General features: G+C 47.0%; 1 protein-coding gene across 1 annotated transcript in view; it reads left to right on the top strand.

Annotated features, from left to right (window-relative positions):
* Positions 1–12,505, top strand: part of Srrm4 (serine/arginine repetitive matrix 4) — a 152,581-nt gene that overhangs the window by 102,416 nt on the left and 37,660 nt on the right. Inside the window, exon 2 of the mRNA XM_059249239.1 lies at positions 6,933–7,079. Coding sequence (XP_059105222.1) covers positions 6,933–7,079 — 147 coding nt within the window. The remainder of the gene's footprint in view (positions 1–6,932; positions 7,080–12,505) is intronic.

The raw sequence follows: 12,505 nt of genomic DNA, 5'->3' as shown, positions 1-12,505 counted from the left end.
ACACACAGAGAGACACACACAGTCTCTCTCTCTCTCTCTCTCTCTCTCTCTCTCTCTCTCTCTCTCTCTCTCTCTCTCATCCACCCATTGTCTCAGGAAAACATCAGGGTGGAAGACCGTCTACATAGGTCAGCCTAGGATCAAGCCCAAATCTCTTGTAGAGTCTGCAACCTGAGTACCCCAAGTGTGTGAGTACCCCAAGTGTGTTCCAGGGAACAGCAGCACCTGGGATGGGTTAGAATGGAATCACCCAAGCTTTCCCCCAGACCCTCTGACCGGAAATCCAAGTGGCTCGTGTGCACATTAAGTCCCGAAAAGCAGCTGTTCATGTGGCTCTTCTTCCTCATCTCCGACCTTCCATCCTCCACGCCCCCCCCCCCCCCCCCCGCATCTGTCTATTCTAGCCCGCTGTGTCCTGTGTAGTCATGAGAAGGTTCCCTGCTCTGCCTGCCTTTCCTCTCTGCTATCCTGACCAGTTTCTGTTCCTCCTTCAGGGAACTCACCTGGGTCTCCTGCCCTTATTCTCCAGGCTGGGTTAGGTTGCTGGTTTGTGGGGCTCCCCAGCCCCTCAGATGCCTCTCTGCCAGACAACTTAGTCCTCTGCATTTTATTTTCCAGTTTAGGGAATCCCCCTCCCCTTCCATGATGAAACTCCTCAAGGGCAGAAACCGTGGCTTGGTGTGGACTTTTGTGTTCTTGTAATCTGCCGTGAAGTCGTTACTCGGTGAACATCTGTCAGGCAATGAATGGAAGGCAGAGGAAAACATCATCTTGTGAAACTTTGGTTTTTCATTCATTTTTTTACTGAAATGAGCATGACCATCCCCGCATCCAAATGACACTTCCCACAGCAGCACTGCCCAATCTCCGGTCTTAAGCTTTGTTACTTTTTTTTTTCCCAGCCATGATAAGAAAGCTCGAAGGGTCAAGGCTCCTGTAGATTACCTCCAAGCGGGATTAATTAACTAGATTAACCTTGAAAAAAGACTTGGAGTTCCAAGACTCCCGGCCAGAGTCCCAGGAGCCCAGCCACAAATTAGCCACATCCATCTTATTGCTGGACCAGGTCAGTTCCGTGATGGATTCTGGGATTTCTAGGAGACTCAGGAGCCTGGAGGCCTGGGCTTCTGTTGAGTATAGAAAACAGAAGATTCCAGGCCCCTGGCAAGTACAGGGACAGGGGTGGACCATCCACAACGTTGAGGCAGAACAAGCATGTAGGGCCTGATCACTGCCTGAGAAGCAAGTTCCCTTTTCCTCACTAGGTCTCCGTCCCCAGCAGTGGGAGCGAGGGAGGTTCACCCTGCTGCACCCTGTGCAGGGTTTTCACCATCCGCTGAGACACCAGGCTAGAAATACTGTACACACAGGCCCAGCTATGGGTGGGATGGAGAAAGTCAGAGTCAGGGACGTCTCCAAGCCAGTGACCAAGGGCCACTTCTCCTTGTGAGAAGATGCAGGCCAAAGCCCTGAGATACCTATGTCCTGCAGACACTAGAGGAATTCTCCAGCGTGCCGTACACCCCTGCTCAGTACTTCTTTGCAGTTTTGAAGTATTTCTGAGTAGTCCCTCCCATCCCCCCTCCATCCCCCTCAGTTGATTTTATTATAAATAGCCTGCACCGCTGGTATTCTGGCTGTGTATTTCCATCTCTAGGCCTCAGTTTCTACACACACACACACACACACACACACACACACACACACACACACCCGGTGGAACTGGCTGCACCTGCTGGTGGGTTTCTTTAGAACCGCCATGAGCTGACGGGTAAGAGAGAAGAAGTGTTCATCCCGGTATCTGGCGTTCGGTAAGCTTAAATAGATGCAAACTGCTGTTATGACCAAGGGATGCAGAAAGAGCACCAGCCAAGCAAACGTAAGGCCACAGCTCCAGGCGTGGCTCTGACATGAGTGAGGATGTAGGCTCAGGCAACCCCCCCTTGTGTCCTGAGACCTTGGTTTTCCCACTCTCTGCGGACATTGCCTGGCTCTGAAGCTCTCGGAGTCCGGCCTTATTTGTCTGTTTCTAAAATCACATTAACTCTGCCTAGGGCTCGGGTCATGAGGATTGGCCTCCAGCCCTGGGCCAAATGAGTGCTTTGTTGGAAGAGGCCAGAAACCCTGCTCCACCCGTGGATGCTTTGATGGAGACGTGAGCAAGCAGCTAGGGACCCAGGCATCTTAGAGAGTTTTGTAGGAAGTTCATCCCTGACTCTTATCAGAGGCAAGGAATCAGCTGCTCGTTGCCATGACTACGGGCAGCAGCACATCAATGCCAGGTCTCTGATTAGCGGGAATGCAGGGAGGAGGAAGGCCTCAAGGAAGCCAGCATCCATGGCTTCCCCCCTCCCTCTGTGAAGCAGAGTGTGCTGGCCCTTAACTCCCTGTCTCAGCTGTCCCCTGAAGATCTTGTCTTCTTTTAAGTATTTTTTTAACTCAACATTGAATAACTATGTGGTAAAGATGAGGCAGCTGTGGGCATTTTTTTTTTTTCAGCAGAAACGGGCCCTGAAAAGATGCAGAACTGGAAACAGGGAAGACGCATGGGTGGGGGCTGAGGCTGAGGTCTGGTTCCACTGAAGGGCTGTAGTGCTTCACGATCTCATCCTCCTGTCAACTTGGCACCTTGATTTGTACGAGGGGGCAGAGCCTGAGCCACGGCTTCCATATAGGATCAGTCGGCAGAATTCATCTCTTCATCCATCCATCCCTTCACCAGCCAACAGAGGCACCGTAGGACACTCTTTGATTATTTGGTAGTAAGGAGACCAGTAGCCCTACCTCGAGAACTCTCATGCTCGCCCAGAAGATGATCTGTTAAAGGACACAAAAAAATTCTGAGTGAAAGGAGACTGAACTCAGCCAGCCCCTGTGGTTCCTACCACGGGTGAAGAGGGGACAGAGTGAGATGCAGAAGTCGGGGACAGCTCTCGGCGAAGGTGACCCTTGAAAGAGGACGAGGGGATGGCCAGACAAGCTGCTGCAGGAGCTACATGCCAGGTGCAGAGGACAGCAAGCGCAAAGGCCCTGAGGCAGGAAAGCTTTGACCTAGTTGGGAAACAGTAAGAAGACCATATGGCCAGAACAGTGGAAAAAGAGGGAGAGAGACACAGGAGGGGCGACCGAGGCCAGATCATATGGTGGCGTCTTTGGATGTTGTGCTTGATCTGACAAATGGCTCTCTGGGGTGTTTCTTGAGCGTGTAGATTCCTGGGTCCACCCCTTTGAGACTCTCATTCCTGGTATCTACAACAGGTCCTAGGATCTCATTCAGAAACATCATCAGGAATCTTCGATACTGTGCCGAGCTTGGGAAACACGGGATTTTAAAGCTCGCACTCTCCCCTCCAGTTCTAAGGAAGCTGAGCAGAGCTAGGGATGGCTCAGCACCTGGGTGCTTGCCGTACAGATGTGAGGACCTGAGTTCGATCCCCAGCAGCCTTGTAGGAAGCCAGCTGTAGTGACACACACTTAAAATCCCAGTTCTGGAAGGGTAGAGACAAGAAGATATTCAGAACTCACCGGACATCAGCAAGCAAGCCCCAAGTCCCGGTGAGAGGCCCCATCTCAGAATGGCATCTGAGGTTGACCTCTGGCTTCCCCATGCATACTTGTGTATGCACGTGTGTGTATGTGTATACATAGACAGGTGGAGTGAGGGAGGCAGGGAGAAGCTCACACACAGACACACACACACACACACACACACACACACACACACACACACATGCAATGTTAGGATGTCTGAAATAAGGTCTTGAATGTTCTGTCCTGGAGGACCCTGTTCTTCTCTTCAGCACTTCCTGTAGAATTTATTATATTTCTGTTTGTTTTACTGCAGATTTCCCAGTGGGGTACCCCAGTCCAGAAAGCTGAAACTAGTACTGTTGAAGGAAAAGAGCAAGCTAGCACATCCTCCAGTGAACAGTTCCAGAAATTTCACTGCAAAGACCTTATCTCTGATCTTACCTCTTGCCATCCCTGCATGTGCTGAGGTCTTTGAATTTGAGTCCTCCTGCCTGGTACATCTCTCCTCTTTCTGCAGATACCTGTGCAGGAGGGATGATGCATTATTGTGCAAAAAAAAAAAAAAAAACACTCCCAATCCTCTTGGCTAAAAACAAACACAACAAGCAGTTGTGTTTCGCGGTTTCTATGAGTTGAGAATATGGCTGTGTAGTTCTTGCTCAGCACATCTCATGAGGTTGTCGTCAGATGCCACAAGGACTGTGTCCTCAGCCAAAAGCTTGTCCTGTGCTAGGGGGCTCATATCCACGTGCTCACTCACATGGCTGGATGTTGGTGATGGCTGTTGGCAGCAGACCTCTCCGTGGGGCTGAGTGTTCTTACAACATGACAGATATGGTCCTTAGAATGATCAATCAGGGAGAGCAAGGGAAACATTGCCTGATGATGTAGTTTGAAAGTCATACACTGCTGGGCAGAGGTGGCACATGCCTTTAATGCCTGCATTCAGGAGGCAGAGACAGGCGGATCTCTGTGAGTTTGAGGCCAGCCTGGAATACAGAGCCAATGTCGGGGCTACATGAAGAAAGCCTGACTTCAAAAAAAAAGTCATATATGATCACTTCTACAATTTTACTCATGGCAAGTGAGTCATTAAATCTATCCAATGCCGGGCGGTGGTGGCACACGCCTTTAATCCCAGCACTCGGGAGGCAGAGGCCGGCGGATCTCTGTGAGTTTGAGGCCAGCCTGGGCTACCAAGTGAGTTCCAGGAAAGGTGCAAAGCTACACAGAGAAACCCTGTCTCGAAAAACAAAACAAAACAAAAAAAAACAAAAAAAAAATCCATCCAATATTCCAGGGAAGAGAATATCACTGGCAATAGTATCAATCAACATGTGAATACATTTTAGGTCACCTCATTCTGCACATTCCCTGTCCCTGTTGATCATCAAAGGGGTCTTCTCTGAGTCTATGGAGTCATAGGCACTCTCCCACTTTCCTGGCCCTCTATGCTACTCTATCCTCATCATAATTGGTCACATTCAATAAGTCACATTTTTCATACTTAAGTGATAATGATCTTCTCTGCCATCTGGATATAAACTTCATGGTCACAGTAGCTTCCCTGATTGGGTCACTGCCTCCCCACACTGACAACCAGCACTGAGGTTTGGAGATAATGAATTTGGGTTAGCTTGGACCAGGCAGGAGGCACCCTTGATTAGAATCTCCATTCCTCCTTGCCTGGCAGCGACGCCCAGCTCTGCTTCTGAAGATGTGCCAATCAGTGGCTGGCAGAGACAAATGTGTTGTTCTGCCCTTGCTTCCCCATTGACTGGGCTTGGCTCGCTCCCTGGAAACCCTAAGGATTAGGGAACTTATCGGATGCATTCCTTGTGAGTCATAAAACCAGCAGGAGCCTGGTGCAGAAGAGCTGATGCCCTTCCATCTACCCATGCTGGACCCGACGTCTGAAAGTAGAATGAACTAAAACAAACACAGGACCCTCAAGCTCCTGGCTCCTCTTGGTTTGGATCCAGGGCTTTGAGTAACAGGATCCGCAAAGACTGAGTGACTAGACAACTTCTTGTCCCTTCCTGAGACTCAACTAGCCAAGGCACATTAGTGACTCCCACGTGTCGTTTGGCAGGAGGGAACCTTAAGCCTTCATGGGAATTGCTCTTCCAAGTAGGTGACCTCACTTCTGCAAGAGGCACCAGACTGGCTGATTTGCAAGAAAGTGAAAGCAAGATAAAAAGTATTTTTTTTTTCCTAGATCTTTTGGTTGGCCTAAGTTATCTTTGTCCTCATGGCAAATCAACAGTCTAGGGACTGGGGGCGTTCTCTGTTTTACTGTTGAGGGACTTGGAACTCAGGAGTCCAGTGGCTGGCTGTAGGTACTACAGATGCTGAATGGAGAAGGCAGTGTCCAAATTCAAGTATCCAATCGCCCCTCCCACCTGCCTGCATATCCAATGAGAATATTATCAAAGACCACAGTGGATCCCTGGAACCTAGGACACACCATGTTTCTTCCTTTACACCTGAGCCTATGAAAAGGTTGTATTTATAAATTAGGTATCACACGAGATTAACAATGATAACGGAGAAATAACATTCTGTAAGTGTGATTTCGCTCTTAAAAATATCGTACTGTGCTTTTTACCGTCTCATAAAATGAAAACACCGATGTCTTTCCTTTGGTATATTCAAATGCCCAGCATCATTCTCTTGTACCTTAGGGCCATTATTACGTACAAAAGGGGTGACTTGGACACAGTGGTCTAGTACTACGTCAGTTAATCTGCTAAAGATAGCTACTAAGTGATTCACAGTTGGGTAGCACATACAGCATGGATATGTTGAGTAAGAGGATGGTTCATGTCCCAAGCAGGAGACAGCAGGACAGTGCAAAGTTTCACTGGACTACTCAGAGAAGTAAGGGTTTATACTTAAGATATGTTTATGGAATTTTTCCATTTAATATTTTTGGAGCTTGCCTGACTACTGGTTTATGGGGGGAAAAAACTACAGGTAAGAGAGGACAGAGAAATAGTCTAAAAAAAAAAAAAAAAAGAGTGGACAAAGGGGGTTAAACTACTCCTTCCATGCTTCAGTTTCTATCATCTTGAAAGAGGATGTGAGCAACTCAACCTACTCCGTTTCTCTCTTATAAAATCATTGAAGTTCCAATGTCTCTCCTCCTCCAAGTGGCTTCAACTTTCGGAGTACATGGCACTCAAAGTCACTGAGGCAGAAAGAGAGAAAGGTGGAGAAGATATGTGGATTTTGGCTGCCTTGAACTGGAAATGGCCCTCCACTCCACTCATAGAGAAAAGGCCAGTGATAATCTCATGATCTCAGTCTAGCAAGGAGGCTAGAAAACCTTAGGTCTGAATATTTAATGAAATGACTCCAAATACTCTAACACTTCTACCTTCTTATTTCTTCCCCTGCAGGACAGAGCCCCAAAGCAGTCTCTTGGTCCCAGCCCAGGATGGACCTTCAGAGAAGCTGGGCCAACATCTGGCCACTGAGACCTTTGGTACCAACAGCTGGGGAAGAGAAAAGACCTGCAAGGAGCTGGGTCCTGCCAGAGCACACAGGTGAGATGCAGCACCTCCTTTTGAGCCCACAGTTAGTTCAAGCTGAATGTGTGAAAACCAAGTTTGCCTTTCTGACCCCTTCTCATTTTCAAGCTCTTCTTTGAGAGCTTGTCATGTGCTGGAAAAATGTTTTCTGTAGTGGGCCGGTGTTTTAGTTTTGTGGACCCAGTGGCTATGGTCACAACTATATAGATTCAGGCACTGAATCTAATACAGTACAGGAGTTCTAATGACAATGTATTACTAAGAGAAGGGGGCAAGCTAGACTCGGCTGTGTGAGTTAGATTTCCATTCATGTGACTTAGGAAAACAAGATGAAGAAAGTTACTTTTTGGCTCACGGTTTCAGAGATTTTGCTCCATAGTCACTTGGTTCTGTTTTTTTCTGTGACTGTGTATGGTGATGCAGGATGGAGAGGAAAGGAGGGAGGGAGGGAGAGGAAGGAGAGAGAGATAATGGGAGGGGGCACCTTCACATCTTCCCTAGTTGGGTCTCTTCCCTTTTCTACCTTTGTTCCTTCCAAGCTCATCAAATATTGCACCTTTGCATTCAGGGCAGGTCTTCCCACTGTTTTTGATGTTCCATGTGTAATCATCTCTGGAACACCCTCACAGACACACCCAGGAGTATACTTTCCCTGTCTCCCAGGCATCCCTCAATCCTGTCAAGTTGATATTCTAGCTTAACCAGCACTTGGGTCATTGGTCATGGTGAGACCCTCACATTTAGTGATAGAGTTGCTTCTCAACATACTGATTCTATGAGCCTCGGACTCTCAAATAATAAACCCAACCCATATTTGTGTCCTGAGTTTCAGACCTTTGCCCTCGTTCCTTAACTCAGCTACTCAGTCACTGCCTTTCCAGTCCCTGATAGATGACAGGTACTGTACTAGATACTGGTAAGTGGCATTTTACTGAGGCCCCTAAAGGTGACCAGTAAATTAAAACAGTGAAGTCTTAAACTCTAGCTGGGGACAGCAAGACAGCACAGGACGTGAAGATGTTTGCTGACAAGCCTGATGACCAGGAGTACAGCCTCAGGTCCTGCATGGTAGAAGGGACAAGCCTGGTGACCAGGGGTACAGCCCCAGGTCCTGTATGGTAGAAGGAAAGAACCAACTCCTGTAAGTTGTCTTCTGATCTCAGCATGTGTGCCATGACACATGTACATGTATTCCCCTACACAGACATGTTAATAATGAAAAACTAAATGAAGAAACTCCAGTCTTTTTAATACTAAACTAAGCCTACAGTTGATAATGGAGGGGCCAATGCACTCTCTACCTCCTGGTTTTTAATTTTCTACCTTATATCCATAGAGCCCAGTCCATTATTGTTTCATCTGAACATACTCATGACACCATCATATCTATGTGCACGCATATGCGAGTGTGTGTGCATGCATGTATATCTCAGTGTGTGTGCCTGTGTGTATGTGCATGGGTGTGAGAATGTGTGCACAGGTGTGCGTGTGCATGAGCTTATGTGTGAGAGTGTGTGTAGGTACACCTTGGGGTAGTGCATGGGTGTGTGGAAATCAGGCACAGCTCACCTTGTATTCTATGACAGGGTCTCTCACAAGGATCCAGGGCTCACCGATTAGGTGAGGCTGGCTGGCTAGTGAGCCCCAGATAGCTCTGTCTCCAACATCTTTTGCTTTGATCTTAAGCACACACCATAAATCTTGTTTTTGTTTGTTGTTTGTTTGTTTAATGTGGGTGGTATATTTGGAACTCTGGTCCACACCTCAGGTGAACAACTGTAAATGGAGATGTGGAAATCTCTTTCTGACGGTGGAGGGGAGCATTGATGCAGACCAGGCAAGTGTGGTAGTCTTTGCACTACTCACTGGAGTGCCTGACAGAAACAGAGCGCGGGAGGCTAGGTTTCTTTTGGCTCGGGCCTTCAGGGGTATTTCTAGTGATTGTGGTGAGCAAAGTCTAAAAGAATTGCCCCTCGGTAGCAGTTAGGGTATGAGGTGATAGCAGTTGACCAGGACAGAGTGCAGAGAGAGAGAGAGTCAGATCAGAACCAGGGTGGGTGTAACCTTCAAAGGCCCACCTCCGATGACCTATTTCCATCATCCAGGCTCCAACTCCTCAACCTCACGCGGCCTCCCCAAAATAGCTGCACCAGCCTGGGAAGCAGGGTTCAGACATGAGCTGTGGGGGACATTTCGGAGTCAAACCTTAACGGGTACCTGTGGGTCCTGGCAGTAGGCGTGGCACATAGGAGGTCCTAAAAAAAAAAAAAGAAAGAAAGAAAGAAAGAAAGAAAGAAAGAAAGAAAGAAAGAAAGAAAGAAAGAAAAGAAAAATTCTGGTTTAGAGCATTGAGAGCCAGGGCAGAGGATTCTGAGAAAGAAAATCTAAAGGAAAAAAAAATGGTGATGCCATGTTATCAACTGAGCCGTACAGTGTGTCTGGGCCTCTTGTCCTCGTCTGTCTGTGACTGATCCTCTGTGGAGTTAAAAACCGCAGTAATGATGATAATTAATAACTATCATATTAGTGATAAGAAAAGTCATACTGATTATACTTAATGACAGGGACACGCTCTGAAGAGTCTGTCCTCAGCAGACATTGTTGTCCAAACACCTGAGAGGGGACTTCCACAAACCCGGAGGATGTCACCCAGTCTACGCCTAAGCTGTGTGTCACCTCTGCACGTTCACACTGTATCCTGCAGCTCTGAGGGCAGTGGTGAATGAGACAGCCCAGGTCCACTCAAGCACAAGAGCCAACAGTGAAACCAAGACAGGAAGCAGACACCAAAGTGGAAAAGCTTCTGCCTGAAGCAAGCATTTCTCTATCCTCCATAACAGAGTGACTAGATAGCCCGGCCCTCTGTTAGCGGGACCAGGCTCTAGTATCCACACATAGTTGCTCACACTGTGTCTGACCTGACTGTAAACACAGTAGATTGCCCCCTCCAGCATCACCACACATGCATGAGCGACACCCTGTGTTGCAAGACCATCAGTCAATGGGAGGTTTTTCAGCTCCATTATCGAACTAATGGGACAACCATCTCATCGACTGGAATGATGTTACCTGGCATGGGACTGTACCCTGGCGTGCTAGCTGTGAATGTACTCAGTGCCAGGCCAAGGCAGGTGGCAGCAAATTTATGCCCCAGGTACCTGGTTTAATTCCCACCTCTTAGCTGAGGACCGTACAAGTTAGAAAAAAATCTCTGAGCTAGGAAGGGAACTGCAGTGCAGATCCAGGTCTATGAGTTTCTAGAACAATAATTTCTTACTGCTATTTTCTTCACCTGTGACCTCTGCAGATTCAGCCGCTGTATGTGAAACCATCACATTCTCAACCACTGCACATTTTAAAACTATACATGTAACTGAGTGGTTATCCTCATCCACATGTGCTTAGCCTCTGCATATGTATTCTCTGCCTCTTCCACAGTGTGGACTCAGCCACTTGAACTCACTGTCTACCCCTGAAGCAGCTGCATCACTGACCACTGTAATTGACTATCACACACGGAACTCCAGGGTATACAAACACTGTGTACCCAACCCCTGCCCGTAACACTAACAACCGTGTGCTTCACTACTAGTCTGTGATATACTTCATAAACCAGGGTCAGGGAAAGAGATGGGGAAATGTGGGACTACGTGTATTAAGGCTTTGGGACATATCACCTCACAGACTTCAGGTCTACTGAATTTAAAGACTTATCAATTTTACTCTATTATTTTAAGCTGAGTCCAGCACACTGGTTCTCAGATCACTTGCTTCTCAGACTTTAGGGTTATAGTTGTTAGACTTCTTTGCAGTTTTTTTTTAATTTTTTTTTTTTACTCTTAGGGGTCCTGCCACCCAGCTCCCAAATAAATACAGAGACTTATTCTTACTTAGGAATGCCTGGCCTTAGCTTGACTGTTTCTAGCCATTTTTTTCTAATTAAATTATCCTGTTCCTCTTTAACTACATTTTGCCTCTGGGCTTTTTACCTTTCTTTATTCTATATGTCTTTCTTTCCTTCTTACCCTGTGGCTGGCTGTGTAGCTGTGTGGCTGGGTGGCTGGGTGGCTATGTGGCTGGGTGGCTGGCCCCTGGTGTCCTCCTCTTCTTCTTCACCTTTTCTTGCTCCTCCCTCCTCCCTCTAGAGTTCTCCTTCTATTTTTCTCTCTCCCTGGCCCCACCTATTTCTCTTTCCTGCCTAGCTATTGGCCATTCAACTCTTTAGATGTTTTAGGCAGGCAAAGTAACACAGCTTCACAGAGTTGAACAAATAAATCATAAAAGAATGAAACACATCTTTGCATCATTAAACAAATGTTCCACAGCATCAACGAATGTAACACATCTTAAACTAATATTCCACGATAGCTCTTGGTCCTAACAATGGATTCTTTCCTCATTTTTGACACACTTTTAAACTCCCCACCCCACCCCAAATTCCCAGCAGATGTGCCCTTATGAAACAAGATGACTCAGCACGTGGCCAGGCTCCTTCATCTGTCACTTGGTCATTTGGCAAATGCTCACTGGGTTCTTGCTGGGAGTCAAGCACTCTTTGGAGAAAGAAAGTTGGAAGTCACCCACTGTGCTTTTAAAAATACCTGGCCCATTTTCTGGATGGTCTATTATGCTTTGTGCCTTATAACATGTAGGTACACTTCAGTAGCCGGGATTTGATTCTTAAACATCCTTATGATGTTTATTTTTAACTTTCTGAAAGTGAATCTCTTAAAAATTATATATATCCATTTGTTGGTGGGGAAGAGGCCTTAACATACATTCTAATCCCTCATAATCTCTCCTGCCGACCTTGATGATCCAGATTCTTCAAATGGAATGAAATATGACGAAGTTTTATGATGTTCTATTGAGTTGGGCCACTAGCTGCTCCAATGGCTATAGAAGGCAGCTGGGGCTCTGAGGTAGCTCTCAGAGCAGGAGTCACAGGGGTTCAAGTCCCAGCTTCGATGATCCCTGGCTGTGTGGCCAACAATAAGTCAGCTCAACTCTCTGGACCTTATTTTCTTCACCTGTGAAATGAAATAACAAGATTCATCCTGGTGTCCTAGAGAGGGGCTTTCTCAACTGAGTGCTCCGCCTTGTCACTACAAAGACCTGAGTTCACTCCCAGGGGGCAGGTTTAAAAAAGAAAAAGAAAAAGAAAATCAAGGTATGGCAGCCCACATGTGTGACCCCAGCGCTGCCAAAGTGGAGTCAGGAGGTCCCTGATAGTCATAGTCAGTGGGCAGTTAGTCTCATCTACTTGGTCAGCTCCAGGCCAGTGAGAGATCCTGTCTCAAAAAAAAAAAAAAAAAAAAAAGGTGGATGACACCTAATAAATGAAACCCAAAGTTGTCCTCTGGCCTCCAAACCCAGTGCCTTCTAAATATTTTATGTCAAAAGATATAAAAACTCTTGGTACATAATAAATATACCAGGGC

Source organism: Peromyscus eremicus, chromosome 23, assembly GCF_949786415.1.
Source record: "Peromyscus eremicus chromosome 23, PerEre_H2_v1, whole genome shotgun sequence".
NCBI lineage: Eukaryota > Metazoa > Chordata > Mammalia > Rodentia > Cricetidae > Peromyscus > Peromyscus eremicus.
Note: the sequence above shows the minus strand (reverse complement) of the source record. Positions and strands in the feature narration are given on the sequence as shown.